A 13,174-nucleotide genomic window follows, 5' to 3' on the forward strand; every position below is an offset into this window, starting at 1 on the left:
AATGGTCCCCTAGTATACTATGGCCCCTCTACACTATCTCTTTTTAACAAAGTAATGACATGCTTTCTACAAAGTAATTACATAATGTTAATATAATTGCGCCCCTCTCATTTATTTTTACATGATTAAAACATACAAACATTTTGTGTTTAAATGCTTTAGAACACAACAACACTTTTTGTGTCAGTAGGATACTAAGATATAACAGTTTAATAGTTTCTGGGCTGGTATGGCCACCACTTCTATACCAGTCTAAATCAGTGGGGTCCTTGAAGGGGTTCCAGGGGGTCCCCAGCTAAATGTGTCATATAGCATCAAAATCAGTTTAATCCTGTTTTAGACTTAAACATCTTTAAAAATTATAATTAAACATACTAATTATGAAAACATTTAATGTAAATATTCTCTTACGCCGGGGTCCCTGGCACAAAATGTTTTCAAAAGGGGTCCACTCCACAGCCAATTTGGGGGTCCTTGACACGAAAATGTTTGAGAGCCTGGTCTATATCAGTAGTTCTCAAACCTTTTCATGTCAAGGACCCCCAAATTGAGACTTATTAGCCCGCGGACCCCCATTTGAAAAGATACGCCAGGGACCCCCATATTAAGAGAATATTTTTACGGCTCTAGCAGTGATTCTGATTCTCAACCATTTTGATTTCAAGGACCCCCCGTTTGACATGCATTAGGCTACAGACCCCCATGTAATGGCATTTATATATCTGGGACCCCAATGTATATTAATGTAACTCAGAGAGTTCCATTTGGTTCCTATACTATCCATCATTTAGCTGGGGACCCCCTGGAACTCCCTCAAGGACCCCTGGGGGTCACCAATGGTCTTCTAGATAACATTGTCCTTTAATCACTGTTGAGGACTCTTTTATGATGTCATGCATGATATTGTGAATGGGGGTTGGTGCTCTGCTCTGACTGTCAGAGACAGTTATAGCTGGCTGTGTCTGTATGTGGCAGAGATGCTTGGAATGGAAAGTGAAAGCAAAAGGTTTGCGACGGATTTTGCAGGGAAAGAAATACACTTTTCATTCAATTCATCTGCTTGACTGAACTTTTCATGGACATGAATGATCGTTTCGATTCATCCATTAATGCATTTCCTTGCTTTGAACACTAGAGGGGAGATGTGAGTCTATTAAAGAGATTTAAGCAGAACATCTGACAGTGGAAACCACCTGAAAACCACCATCAGCTGTAGGAAAACTTCCAGGCCTTTTCATTCATTTGACGACGATTTTCTCCTAAAGTCTTTATAACCTCAACCTGAACAATGAACAGAGGTAGGCTACTGTAAATCAAAGAATATACAGACATTATAGTTCATGATTATCATCCTACTTAAATCATATAATTCATTGTTATTAACTGTTTTAAATAAATACTGCACGACGATGAAGGAAACATATTTTCTTCAACTTCATAATCTCGTCAGTTAGCCTAGATTATAATGTTTAGGCCCAATAATCACTTAAACCTTGTGGTACATCATAGCCCTGAAACATGAACCATGGCTAGGTACATCAATACATAAGCTTTGTGGCGCGTGATGATGTGCTATTTCTTCGCCCAAATTAATCTATTTTATAGAAAATAGCCTCCCCCCCTCGAACTGTTTATTGTACATATTTCTTATTTTTCTTACCTTTAAACTGTTTAAAGAATGTTCTGCATAATAGTGTACATATCTGTCTGTCATTTAATGTCTATGCATTGAGTACAAAGCAAGGACCCCAATGGAAACAAGCCAATGGCTTTCTTGGGTTTTTTCCATTCCTATTAGCTGACCTTGTATTGAACTGTACTTTCATGTGCTTTTTTCTGCAAACTTCTAATAAAGTATTCAATTCAATTCAAAGGCAGGCCTATGCAAGGGGGGGGGTTCATGTGTGTTGGTTAATTGTTGGTTAATGTGTGTAATAATATGTTTTATGTGTCTCTTGTACAGCCTGGGTTCCCTCACAGTGGCTGGACAGCTTTGATGACATGCTGGACTCAGAGCTGGACACTGAAGACCAGTGGAGTCTGAACTTTAACTACAGCCAGACATACAGCATCTCCACCGAGGAGCAGAGGAGAGGATGGAAGGTCTACAAGCACTGGGCCTCTGGGAGGTACACAGTATGCACAATGTTTATTCATACTGTATTAGCCCATTAAGACCAGAGGCGATTCTTAAAAATGTTTTCTAAATCCTAACAGTTTTTTGAAAAAAATCTGAAAAATATTTGTTCACGATTTTTCAAAAATAGCAGATCTACAAGCCCATAGCGCGGCACTCGGTGCCGTGCTATGGGCTTGTATATCTGCTATTTTTGAATAGCCAAAGAAATCTAAAGTGACACAGATGCGTTCCAGGTCTTAATGGGCTTAGCCTGGGATCAAGAGACTATCATAGATGTATTTGATCGTGTCTGACATGTTTTGCTTATACATAAGCAAATGTCGGACTTGATCAAATAAAAGACTCTCTTGACCCAAGGCTAATGCTGTATCAGTCTTATTAAAGGGATAGTTCACCCCCCAAAAATACTTTTTTTCCTATCGATTAATCACCCCATGGAGACTTGAATTCATGGATATTTTTATATTTATTGTCGCATTCCTAAGCCAATAATTTGATGACCGGCAGCGGTACAATAAAGAGTCTCCTTTGTGTCTCCTACCGGAACCGCTGCCTACCGGTCCGCTGGTCATCAAATTATTGGCTTAGGAATGTGACAAAAACTAAACAATATCCATGAATTCAAGTCTTCATGGGGTGACTATTCGATTTTTTCCCCCTTCAGTATAGTGTATGTGCTAGGCCATCGTCCCTGTGTGTGATTTACTGGTATATTTCTAATATTCTTTACTTGAGTTCATTGATTGATGTGAACGTCGTCTCTGCTGTGTCTCCCTCCAACCTCCCACAGGTTCTGCTGTAGCCGCTGCTCCAGCAAATGGAGCTCGCACAACGCGGTGGTCTCGTTTCGCTACCGGCTGCGGAGCAGGGACGACAGCGGGGCGGTGATCATGAGGCCCTATGGGCAGGCCTGCAAACGCTGCCCTGATGCCGGGTTCGCCCTCCCGGGCTTTTCAGAAGGAGAAGTGACAGACGCCCTGGAGAACCTGTTTGGGAAGATACAGAAGAAATGCTACGAAGATGACCATTTCAGAGTGTTTGAAACTGATGATGATGATGAGCGGCCAGTGGCCAGACTTCATGAGTCAGCTCTGTGTCAGGCGTGCAGAGAGGGCATCTGTGGTGAGGACAAACAGTCGCTTTATTTTAGATGTTGCTTAGCTTTTGTACTATCACAATTTAATGAGCCAAAATCTAACAAAAACGTAATATTGGGGTCAAATATGAACGGTAGCCCAGAGTTCCAATCATCTTATGTGTTTGTGTTTGTATGTGGGAGGGTTGAACATGTATGTGGGAGGGTTGAAGATGTTTTTGTGTCGGGTGGTTTCAATTAGATGCTCCTTTGCACACCATTTTTGTAATTTTTTCCACAGTCCATTTGTATTTTATTTTAGTGGGGTAGAAACATCCACTTTCATCAAATAACGCACCTAAAAAGGGAAAGGTTTGGAATATGTACACCCAGACATAACCATTATAATGGTGATGAAAGGCAGGTTAGTTCGGGTATAACCTTAAATTCTATTACTTATTTTTTTGTTATTTTCGTTTCAGCTGGACCCGTGGAGACATTTGACTGGGTGGTGGCCAGCGCTGGTTATGCCCGGGCTCAGCACAAGGCTGGGTATGTGCTGTCAAAGCTCTCTGTCACCAACCTGGAGAAGAGGAAGATTGAGGCAGACACCGTTGGGCAATGGAGGAACCCCTTATGGTAAGAAAGATCATGAATAGAGGCAGTGCCATGCTCGTGTTACTTTTTCTGTTTTATTTTACTGTATGTGTCTGTGGTTTTTTTATTTGGCTATTTGTGTATCTTAATCCTCTCTAGACCGCACTGTTTTAGTATGCCTTCCTTCGCTGTGTATTTTTGGTTTCTTTTTGTAAAGGGCAAGCTTCTCTGCCAAACGAGCGAGTGGAAACACGATGGGCGATCTCATGATGCACCCAAGATCATACCTCCCATCACATCACATTAATATTAATATCGAGTCAATCACGTCACTCATAATAACATGCCTGCCTTGTCAGTCTCGCAGATGTAAATGCACCTCAACAACCAGGTAATGAAGAGAATGTGGAATATGTCTTCATTAATAGAAGTGTTTAAAAGCATCGCTACTGCATGCTCCTGAAGCGATTGACCAGCAAGTCGTGTGCACGCGGACATGCGTATGGTCAGCGCGGTGCTGACATCGCCGGATCCAGAATGCAGTTGGGTCGCGTTCAGAAGGTGTTATGTAGTGTTGCTGCTTCACGTTTTGTACTGAGCCTCCTGCCGTAGCTGCCGTCTGCATTGTCCCTCATTGCTTCCTGTACCTGTCTTCTGCACTAGCACCGCAGTCAGAAAGTTAACAACAGTCTACTGGTAGCGCTCGTCTCTCGTCTGTGCACATAATTTCAACAGGGACAGCCAGTGTGTTCCTGAGGTACCCGTCCACACACACACATAGACAGACGGGTACCCGTCCACACACAGACAGACAGGTAGCCAGAGTAACACCTAATTTATACTCCGTCCTTCGATGGTGTCACGCACCGGAAAAGGCCAATCTACAAGTGTGATGCATTGTGAGCTTGTAGATTGGCTCTTTTTTTTCTCCTGGTGCACGACACTGTCCTATGACGAATTGTAAATCAGGCTTAATGCTTCAACTTCAAGTTCATTATCACATCACAAGTTTGAGTGCCGTTCGGGGCGGGCACTGAATGGACGTGGCCGATATTAATGGACAAGTGAAATTATTATTATTATTATAATTATTTGGCTAAACTACCTCTCTAATTTCTGTTTTCTTATATAAAACCAGGTCAGCATATCGTAAGAACCGGATCACTTCAAGCAACTTTGGTTCGGTCTTGATAGCAGTTGCACGGCATTCCACAACGGGCAGTCCTTACCCTCCTTCCTTGTTCAAAACCCTGCGTGACCAATACCCCCTCAAAACACGATCTAAAGTAAGTAGTATGTTTTATTTGTTTTACTTAATGTATCTCTGTGTTCCTAAGAAAACCGTAAAAAAATAACTGGCAACGTTTTTCTTTCAAGGCAATTAAATGGGGAATCCGCCACGAGACAAGGGCAAAGCAGCAATACGTGCAGCTCACAGGGAGGCGTATCCAGGAGAGAGGAGTGTTCTTGTCTGAGAGCGGCCTGCTTGGAGCATCTCCAGATGGGACGGTGTCTGGTGGTGATCGCATCATTGAGGTCAAGTGTCCATGGTCAGCCAGAGAAAAGACCGTCAGGCAGGCAGCAGCAGAGATTAGGGATTTCTATCTGCAGTTAGATGAGGTGACTGGTGACCTGACGCTAAAACGAAAACATAAATCTAACTACTGGCACCAGATCCAGGGCACCCTACACCTGAGTGGAGCTAGCAGTTGTGACCTGGTCATCTGGACCCCTCTTGACCTAGTCATCCTAGAAGTGGCCAAAGACCCAACATGGGGTGTAAACAAAATTCACACTCTGGAAACATTTTATAGAGATGTTTTCCTGCCACACGTTCTGTCACAGATGTAACTGTAAATCAGAAAAGGTCAATTGATAGCTTTACTTTGTTTCCATACTACATTACATTTTGTCACAGATGTGAGAAGGGTCAGTTGATAGCTTTGCTTTATTGTTTGCATACATTTTGTTACAGATGTAACTGTACATCAGAAAGGTTAGTTGATAGCTTGACTTTATTGTTTACATTTTGTCGCCGATGTAACAGTACATCAGAAGGCTCAGTTGATAGCTTTGCTTTATTGTTTCCATACATTTTGTCACAGATGTAACTGTACATCAGAAGGCTCAGTTGATAGCTTTTCTTCATCATTTCGATAGACCCACCTTGTCAACTACCAACCAGAGCAAATTTTTATGTTAGTATCTACACGTACTGGACCCTTAAACTGCGTTCAAGTCATTAACCGATTTATACCTCCTGGGAGAGTCTGTTTTTCTATGACTTTGTGAATTTGATATGTGCTAATGTCAGAGTGACAGTACAATTTCTGACACAGTATCATTTGTATGACAAATACATGTTTTCAACAAAATGTTAATCTTGTAGCATTTAGTATTTTTTGGATAAATGCTTTTTGCAATACAACAGCAAGAATTATGCAGTGTGGGCCGTGTTTGCTTCAGTTTGGTATGTGGTGTGTGGGTCATGGCTGATTAAGGAGGTCACACCTGGCCTGGGTCCAAACTAAGTGGGCTCTGAGCTGGGTGTGACTGCACACCTGTTGTGCATCAATCTAATCGACGCACAGCTCTATAAATCAGAGAGAGACCTCTGTCATGACAGATGTGGCTTGTACCATGTTGCCACTCTCTACAGTAAATGCAGTTTAAACGTACTTGACTGTGTCTAGAGACTTATTAAAATCGTCACCCATGTCCTCATTAATGGCATGGCATTCAGACTCATACACATGAAGAGTTTAACTTCTGAAGGGTTGGGTTGTGATTGATTGAATACTTTATTTAGAAATGTGCAGAAAAAAGCACAATAAGGTACAGTTTACATACACGGTCAACTCGATAGGATTGAAAAAACCCATGAAAGCCTAATGGCTTGTTTGTACATGTCTCTGGAATCTAATGTTTTTCACTTGCTTTAGTCAGAATGCTAGCATTTTTCCAGTCTTGTCCCCCAAGGTTATAGTTAACTAAAACTAACAAAATGATTAAAACTAGAGTATATTTGGATAAGGGTATGACTCCTTAAATAGAGAAACAGGGAAACACACTGGTGGCCAGTGTTACGTGCTTTGGAAGTGAGGAAGCCACCTCAGCCCTGAAACTATTAAACTGTTATATCTGAACCCACATAGACACAATCACACAAAAGATGTTCATTTGTGTTTATGTTTTCTAAAACACTTACCCGCCAAAATACATTTTAGGCGGGTTGCCAATTTCATCCAATCAGGATAGATTTCCCATTTATCAGCTTCCATTTGATGTCTAAGTCTGCTCATTTCTTTGTGTCATCACTTCCAATTCCACTTGTTATCTATAGACAAATCCACAGAGCGCCAATCATAACTGCGGTGTCAAGCAGGTGTGGCTCCGCACCGCAGCTACAGGCAGCTCTCTGTGGATTTGTCTATACTCTGCGGATCAGAGATCAGGCTGCTGCGGATAGACACAAATCTGCATTTGGGCATATTTTACTAAAAGGTGCCCAGTCTTCCGAGGCCTGGTGCCCACTCTTCCTGGTGCCCATTCTCCTCTTGTGGCCCAAAAAATGGTGCCCAGATTTCCTTATTGCCCACCATTCCTTATTCCCCTGAAACCCCCTGAACAATGACCTCTGGGGGACCCCAATTAGAGAACCACTGATAACTTGCTCGTTTATCACAGTTGACGACACTTTGGTATGTTACTGTGGTCTGTTGCTTCCTGTTGTGTAGAGCAAGGGTTCCTAACTTTTCAGCCTGCTACCCCCCAAAAGAATCATATTTGAACTGAAACCCCCCCCCCCCCAAATAACAGGGGACCCTCCCCCCCCCCAAAAAAAGGAAAAATAATCCAATTTGAACTGCCCCACCCTGACAAGCACTTCAGGAGTTGAGGCATTATTTAGTTTGACTAGGTTCCAAAGATAAATATTGTGAAAATAGCAGATCTACAAGCTCACAACGCCTTGAGGCGTTGTGAGCTTGTAGATCGGCTATTTTCAAAAAAATTGCCTCTATCTTACATCATTTGATTTGACAATTTGGCCAGTTTGGTATTAAAAAGGTCTTAAAAGTCCTTAAATTGTCACTTTATAAATGTGCAGATACCCTGTATACACTTATATACTGTATGTTGGTTTGTTTACTGTTGAGTGAGACAACAATGTTGCACATTAACATAATCACCTGGGCTGGGGAACCCCCAAAATAATTTGGGGACCCCCTGGGGGTCCCGACCCCTAGTTTGGGAACCAACAAAAAAAAAGGCATGGGTTTCGAGGCCACTGGTGTAGTGGTGGGTGTGTCAGGCAATCCGGGGTGCATAGCTGTGATTTGAGCTGAGCAGTGATGGAAGAAGTAATTATTTTCTTAGTAAAAGTATCAATACACTATAGTTGAAATAGTCTGTTACAAGTTCGGTTTTCAAAATTGACTTGAGTAAAAGTACGAAAGTATTGTTATCAAAATATACTAAAAGTACCAAAAGTAAAAGCAGAATGTTCCATTTCACAAGTTAAAAATGTATAGGCTATAAAATATTTTGCAAATAGCAGATCTGTCTACAAGCTCACAATGAGCTTGTAGATATTTTCAAATGACCAAAATGTACTGTATATAGGGCTGAAGTGGTTAAGTGTTTGTTTTGTAATAATAATCAAAATCCACAAAGTAACTAGTAACTAAAGTTGTCAAATAATTGTAGTGGAGTAAAAAGTAGCCTACAATATTTGCCTCTGAGATGTAGTGGAGTAGAAGTAAAAGTTCTGAAAATTGGAAATACTCCAGTAAAGTCAAAAATACCTCAAAAGTTTACTTAAGTAGAGACTAGAGTACTCAAGTAAATGTACTTAGTTATTTTCCACCACTGATTTCTCCATAGGCCTACGGGTAATGATTTTTTGCGTGGGATTTTGGAGACAATCCATGTCACGCACCAGGAGTAACAACCTCAGAACAGACGCGTTTACAATTCAGTTGCTTGACTAGAAGTCAAATGCATTGATTTCATGAATTAAAAATACTCTTTTCGATTCATTCGTAAAAAATAAACACTAAAGGATTGCGTTGGAAACGGGGGGGGGTCACACACATTCTGGCACACGCTTTTCATCCCTGGACGACAATCTTTAACATGACATCAAGGACAATGAACAGAGGTAAGTGTATAAAGTTAAAGAAGTGGAAAATATGCAAGCCTGAAAAAACAACATGATGACCGTCTTATCATGACAGTCATGGATGAACTTCAGCCTGGTGTTTGCACATTCTCCGTTTACGGCCCGTATATCTACATAAATATCTACCTGTATCACCCGTATTGTTCAATAAAAAGCATTTTAACCCGATCGGTGGCCATTTCATGTAATGTGTCAGGCTGCAGTACACCTCCCAACCGATAGGGTCGCGTAGAAGAAAATGGCCACCAAACAGATTAAAATGATTTTTATTGTACAATACGGAAGATACGGGTACTTTTGAGGGGCCGTACATAATTGTAACATCCGTGGCCATGGGGTAAGCACTTTATATTTGAAATTTGAACGTTTATGTAGATGTACGGGCCAAAAAGGGAGAAAGTGCAAACACCAGGTTGAAGTTCATCCATGACGGTCGTGACCGATCCATGGCTAGGTGAGCACTGACTGGCTGTTTATTTAAACAGTGACCTGCCCACCATTCATTATCACGCTACTTAATAAAGCAATTAATAAATTGACACAAATAAATGTAGACTATTATTCTATTACAACAAAACTATTTACTTGATTTTAAAGGATTTTATTGTTGCTTTAAAGTATTGATCAAATATGAATCAATATGTTATTGCACTGCATGTCTTGCCTCAGATGTTTTAAAACACATTCTTTTAAGCTGTGTGTTTGTTTGTTCATTAATTATGGTTGCCGTGTTTGAATTGGCGAATTGATTCAGGTGTGATTCATCTGTGTGATTCATCTGTTCTGTTGCTCTGTCATTCTAGTGTTCGAGGTTCTCAAACTTCTTAATTTCAAGGAGGGACCCCAGTTTTAGTTTAGGTAGAATTTCAGAAAATGTGCTTAAAAAATGCTGAAGGCAAATCGTGTTAATTCATGGCATACATGTTTTTAGGGGTGCTGAATCCAAATCTTCTGTAGGCCTATATGCTCAAAATTGTCAGCTAATGCTTCAAAATGGACCATTTAGAGATGGCGGCCACCACTATGCTGAAATATATTACAAACATATTTTTGACCTAACAAGGTAGACACTTGCTTACGTAGGTTTTCATATATTAGCCCATAAGGTGAACCATTAAAAAGTGACTTTTCGTTCCCATGTCTGGGCGGTAGGACTTAAGTAAATATCATGCAGTTTTTTGTCACGAGATATAATTGTATATAAATAATTATGAATGACAAAAAAATAAAATCTTGTGGTGATTGTTTTGCTTATACATCATGTAGCCTATTAATATTCATTTTAGCAAGACAAAATCTCTCTCAAACTGTCATTTATATGTGCATAAATATAACATATGAGACAAGTATTGATGCATGCAGCATGTGTAGGCTATATTCAAATGTGAATTTAAACCATGACATATAGCAAAGCTTATAATGTAAAAAAAAAAACTTAAACTTGAGTGATTGGCACCCAACAAAATTAAACATTACACATGGTAAATGTTGCCCAACACACATATCAAATAATGCAAAAAATTTTACACTATAGCCTTCTAAAAGAATATTGTATAGTATAACATATTGTGTACTAATTCTGAGCTGTAATGCATCTATTCTAGTATTGTCCATATTTGGGTGTTTTTTTTCCTTCTTCCTCTCATTTCTCATCTTCCTCTCATTCACAGTAGGTTTTACCATTTTTATATGAAACGTATGTTGAACAAAATGTACCATGTGTAATGTTAAATTTTGTTGGGTGCCAATCATTCAAGTTGAAGCATTCTTTTTTTTGTCCATTTGATTCCATGTGTACACTCTCAGAGTTACAGACATGTAAGGGTCCATTTGGTCCCCATTAACGATCACAAATTTTCCTGGGGACCCCCTGGAGTCACCTCAAGCACCCCTGGGGGTCCCCGAACTCCTTGAGAACCACTGTGTCATTCATAGCAGCGGTCTGACTGCTATCAAGAAATAACAGACCGCTGAATGTTGTGATTGACCAATCAGAATTGTGAGAGAGCCGAACTAAAGTACTTTTTACTCATGTATCCACACGATGCAATAAAGAACCTTGGCTTGAACTAGAACTATTTCCCCTTGTACAGACTGGGCTCCCTCACAGTGGCTGGACAGCTTTGATGACATGCTTTATAATCGGGATTACGAGCTGGACTACAGAGACCAGTGGAGTCTGACCTTTAACTACAACCAGAGGCAGAAATATGACCTCTCCCCTGAGGAACACAGGAAAGGTTGGATGGTCTACATGAGCTGGCCCTATGGAAGGTATTTGTTCATCATATCACATCTTATTAACAAACACAAGATGGCACCGAGTGTCATGGCCACTTTGTTTGCTCCTCTTCTTCGCATGAACATAAACAGGACTTTGCACGCAGGTCCACTCCTATGCCAAACTTCCTCAGCTTCCATTGTGGGATAATAATCCTAATGGTGGATCACATGATGATTGTTTACATAATTAGATCCATGTTCAATTGATTCATTTCTTGTACATATAATGAATGTTCATTAACGTGCACTGCCCTGTAAATAAACAAATAAAGTCAAGTCAAGTTAACTGATGTGCAGGGGTGCACTGGTCGCTTCACTTAACACCATGGCGTTCCCACATTTCTTTCTCTCGCCCACGCACAGGTACGGATCGTGCACGCGTGTGCACCCTAGAATGCGTCCCCCTCGATTCATGAGCCAAGTACCTGTTGTTGTAAACGTATACAATGCAGTTCATGATTACTTCTCCACTGTTTCCACTGTTTGCGTCACCTGCCATGATAGAACTTGAACTTGACGTTCCTTATCTCCGGCGGGCCACGCTGTGGTTGACAGAGGGGCGGAAGTGTTGCGTCTGTTTACTCGGGAAGTGTCTTGTCTCGCTTCCTTATCAGTCAGTGTCAGTGGTGGAAAAAGTACTCACATCTTTTACTTAAGTAAAAGTATCAATACTGCAAGGTAGAAATACTCACGTAAAAGTCCGGACTTCAAAATGTACTTAAGTAAAAGTACTCTTTATGCAGTTTTCAAATGAATATTTTGAAAATGGCAGAACAACAAGCTCAGTGAGCTTGTAGATCGGCTATTTTCAAATGGCCGGAATTAATATAGGGCTGAAGTGATCAATGTATGTTTTGTAATAATAATCAAAATCTACAAAGTTTTCAAATAATTGTAGTGGAGTAAAAGTGTAATATCTCAGAGGCAAATAATATTTGCCTCTGAGATGTAGTAGTGGAGTAGAAGTAAAAGTACAGAAAACTGGAAATACTCCAGTAAAGTAAAAATGCCTCAAAACTGTACTTAAGTACATTACTTGAGTAAATGTACTTAGTTACTCTACACCACTGATCATAGTCTAGCTCTAGCTAGCATATATGCATAGTTCACCTTTATTTGCATGCATACTTGCCAGCCCAGGGGGGGGGCCTTAACCGTGTATGGTGTGTGCAAATAGATGAACAGGGCCACCTTTGCTATTACTTCCTGTGTGCCACATCTACAAGTTTCTACGAACTCAAACCTCGAGAGACAGGAAGTGGCCCCCTGGTCTAGCGTCTGCTTGAACTTCTGAACCTACAGCTCATTTCCCCCTCTAATGAACTCTATTGGGCCTTACCCTTTATCGCAGGGGTCTTCAACGTTTTCAGGCCAAGGACCCCCTAGCTGAGAGAGAGATGAAGCAGGGACCCCCTACTCTATATTGTATAAAATTGTGTTTCAGATTAAAGTTTTTTTTTTTTACTTAGTCTGCTATTTTTTCCCTCTACACCATTTTTTGCCAACTTTTTTAAACAGTTGAAATGGCTGATCTACAAGGTCACAAACAATGTGTCGATGTAGATCTGCTAGTGCTACATCAAAATGCCTAATATATACTCTGACTCTCTTCAATAAACCAGAACAGATAGAACTCCTCATACACTTGTTTGACCTCAGTCTCTTCCCCGATACATCGTTCTCTTGTGCAGCTATGCTGAATCATCAGCCTGGGTTCTAAACTGCTCTCAGTACCCAAATTTCAGTACCCAAATGGCTACTTTGCAGAACAGGTTTACAAGTGAGTGTGCAAATCGCATCCTCACTCCTCTGCATACACGGTAAGCAACACAGCATTTGGGCTTCAGTAGCCGCTGCTGCCAGTATCCTATCTGCACGCAGCAATGCCTCAGCCACC

General features: G+C 40.8%; 1 protein-coding gene across 1 annotated transcript; it reads left to right on the forward strand.

Annotated features, from left to right (window-relative positions):
- Nucleotides 1–1,288: 1,288 nt before the first annotated feature.
- On the forward strand, nucleotides 1,289–6,086 carry LOC308094881 (uncharacterized protein; the record flags this gene model as incomplete). The annotated part of the gene is made up of 6 exons (XM_080441704.1): nucleotides 1,289–1,298; nucleotides 1,964–2,129; nucleotides 2,931–3,262; nucleotides 3,698–3,854; nucleotides 4,951–5,098; nucleotides 5,190–6,086. The coding sequence occupies 6 exons, from the start codon at nucleotides 1,289–1,291 to the stop codon at nucleotides 5,661–5,663; spliced, it is 1,287 nt and encodes a 428-aa protein (XP_080297830.1). The 3' UTR covers nucleotides 5,664–6,086.
- Nucleotides 6,087–13,174: the final 7,088 nt, after the last annotated feature.

The sequence above is a fragment of the Gymnoscopelus braueri genome, assembly GCF_963280865.1.
Source record: "Gymnoscopelus braueri genome assembly, chromosome: 11".
Classification (NCBI taxonomy): Eukaryota; Metazoa; Chordata; class Actinopteri; order Myctophiformes; family Myctophidae; genus Gymnoscopelus; species Gymnoscopelus braueri.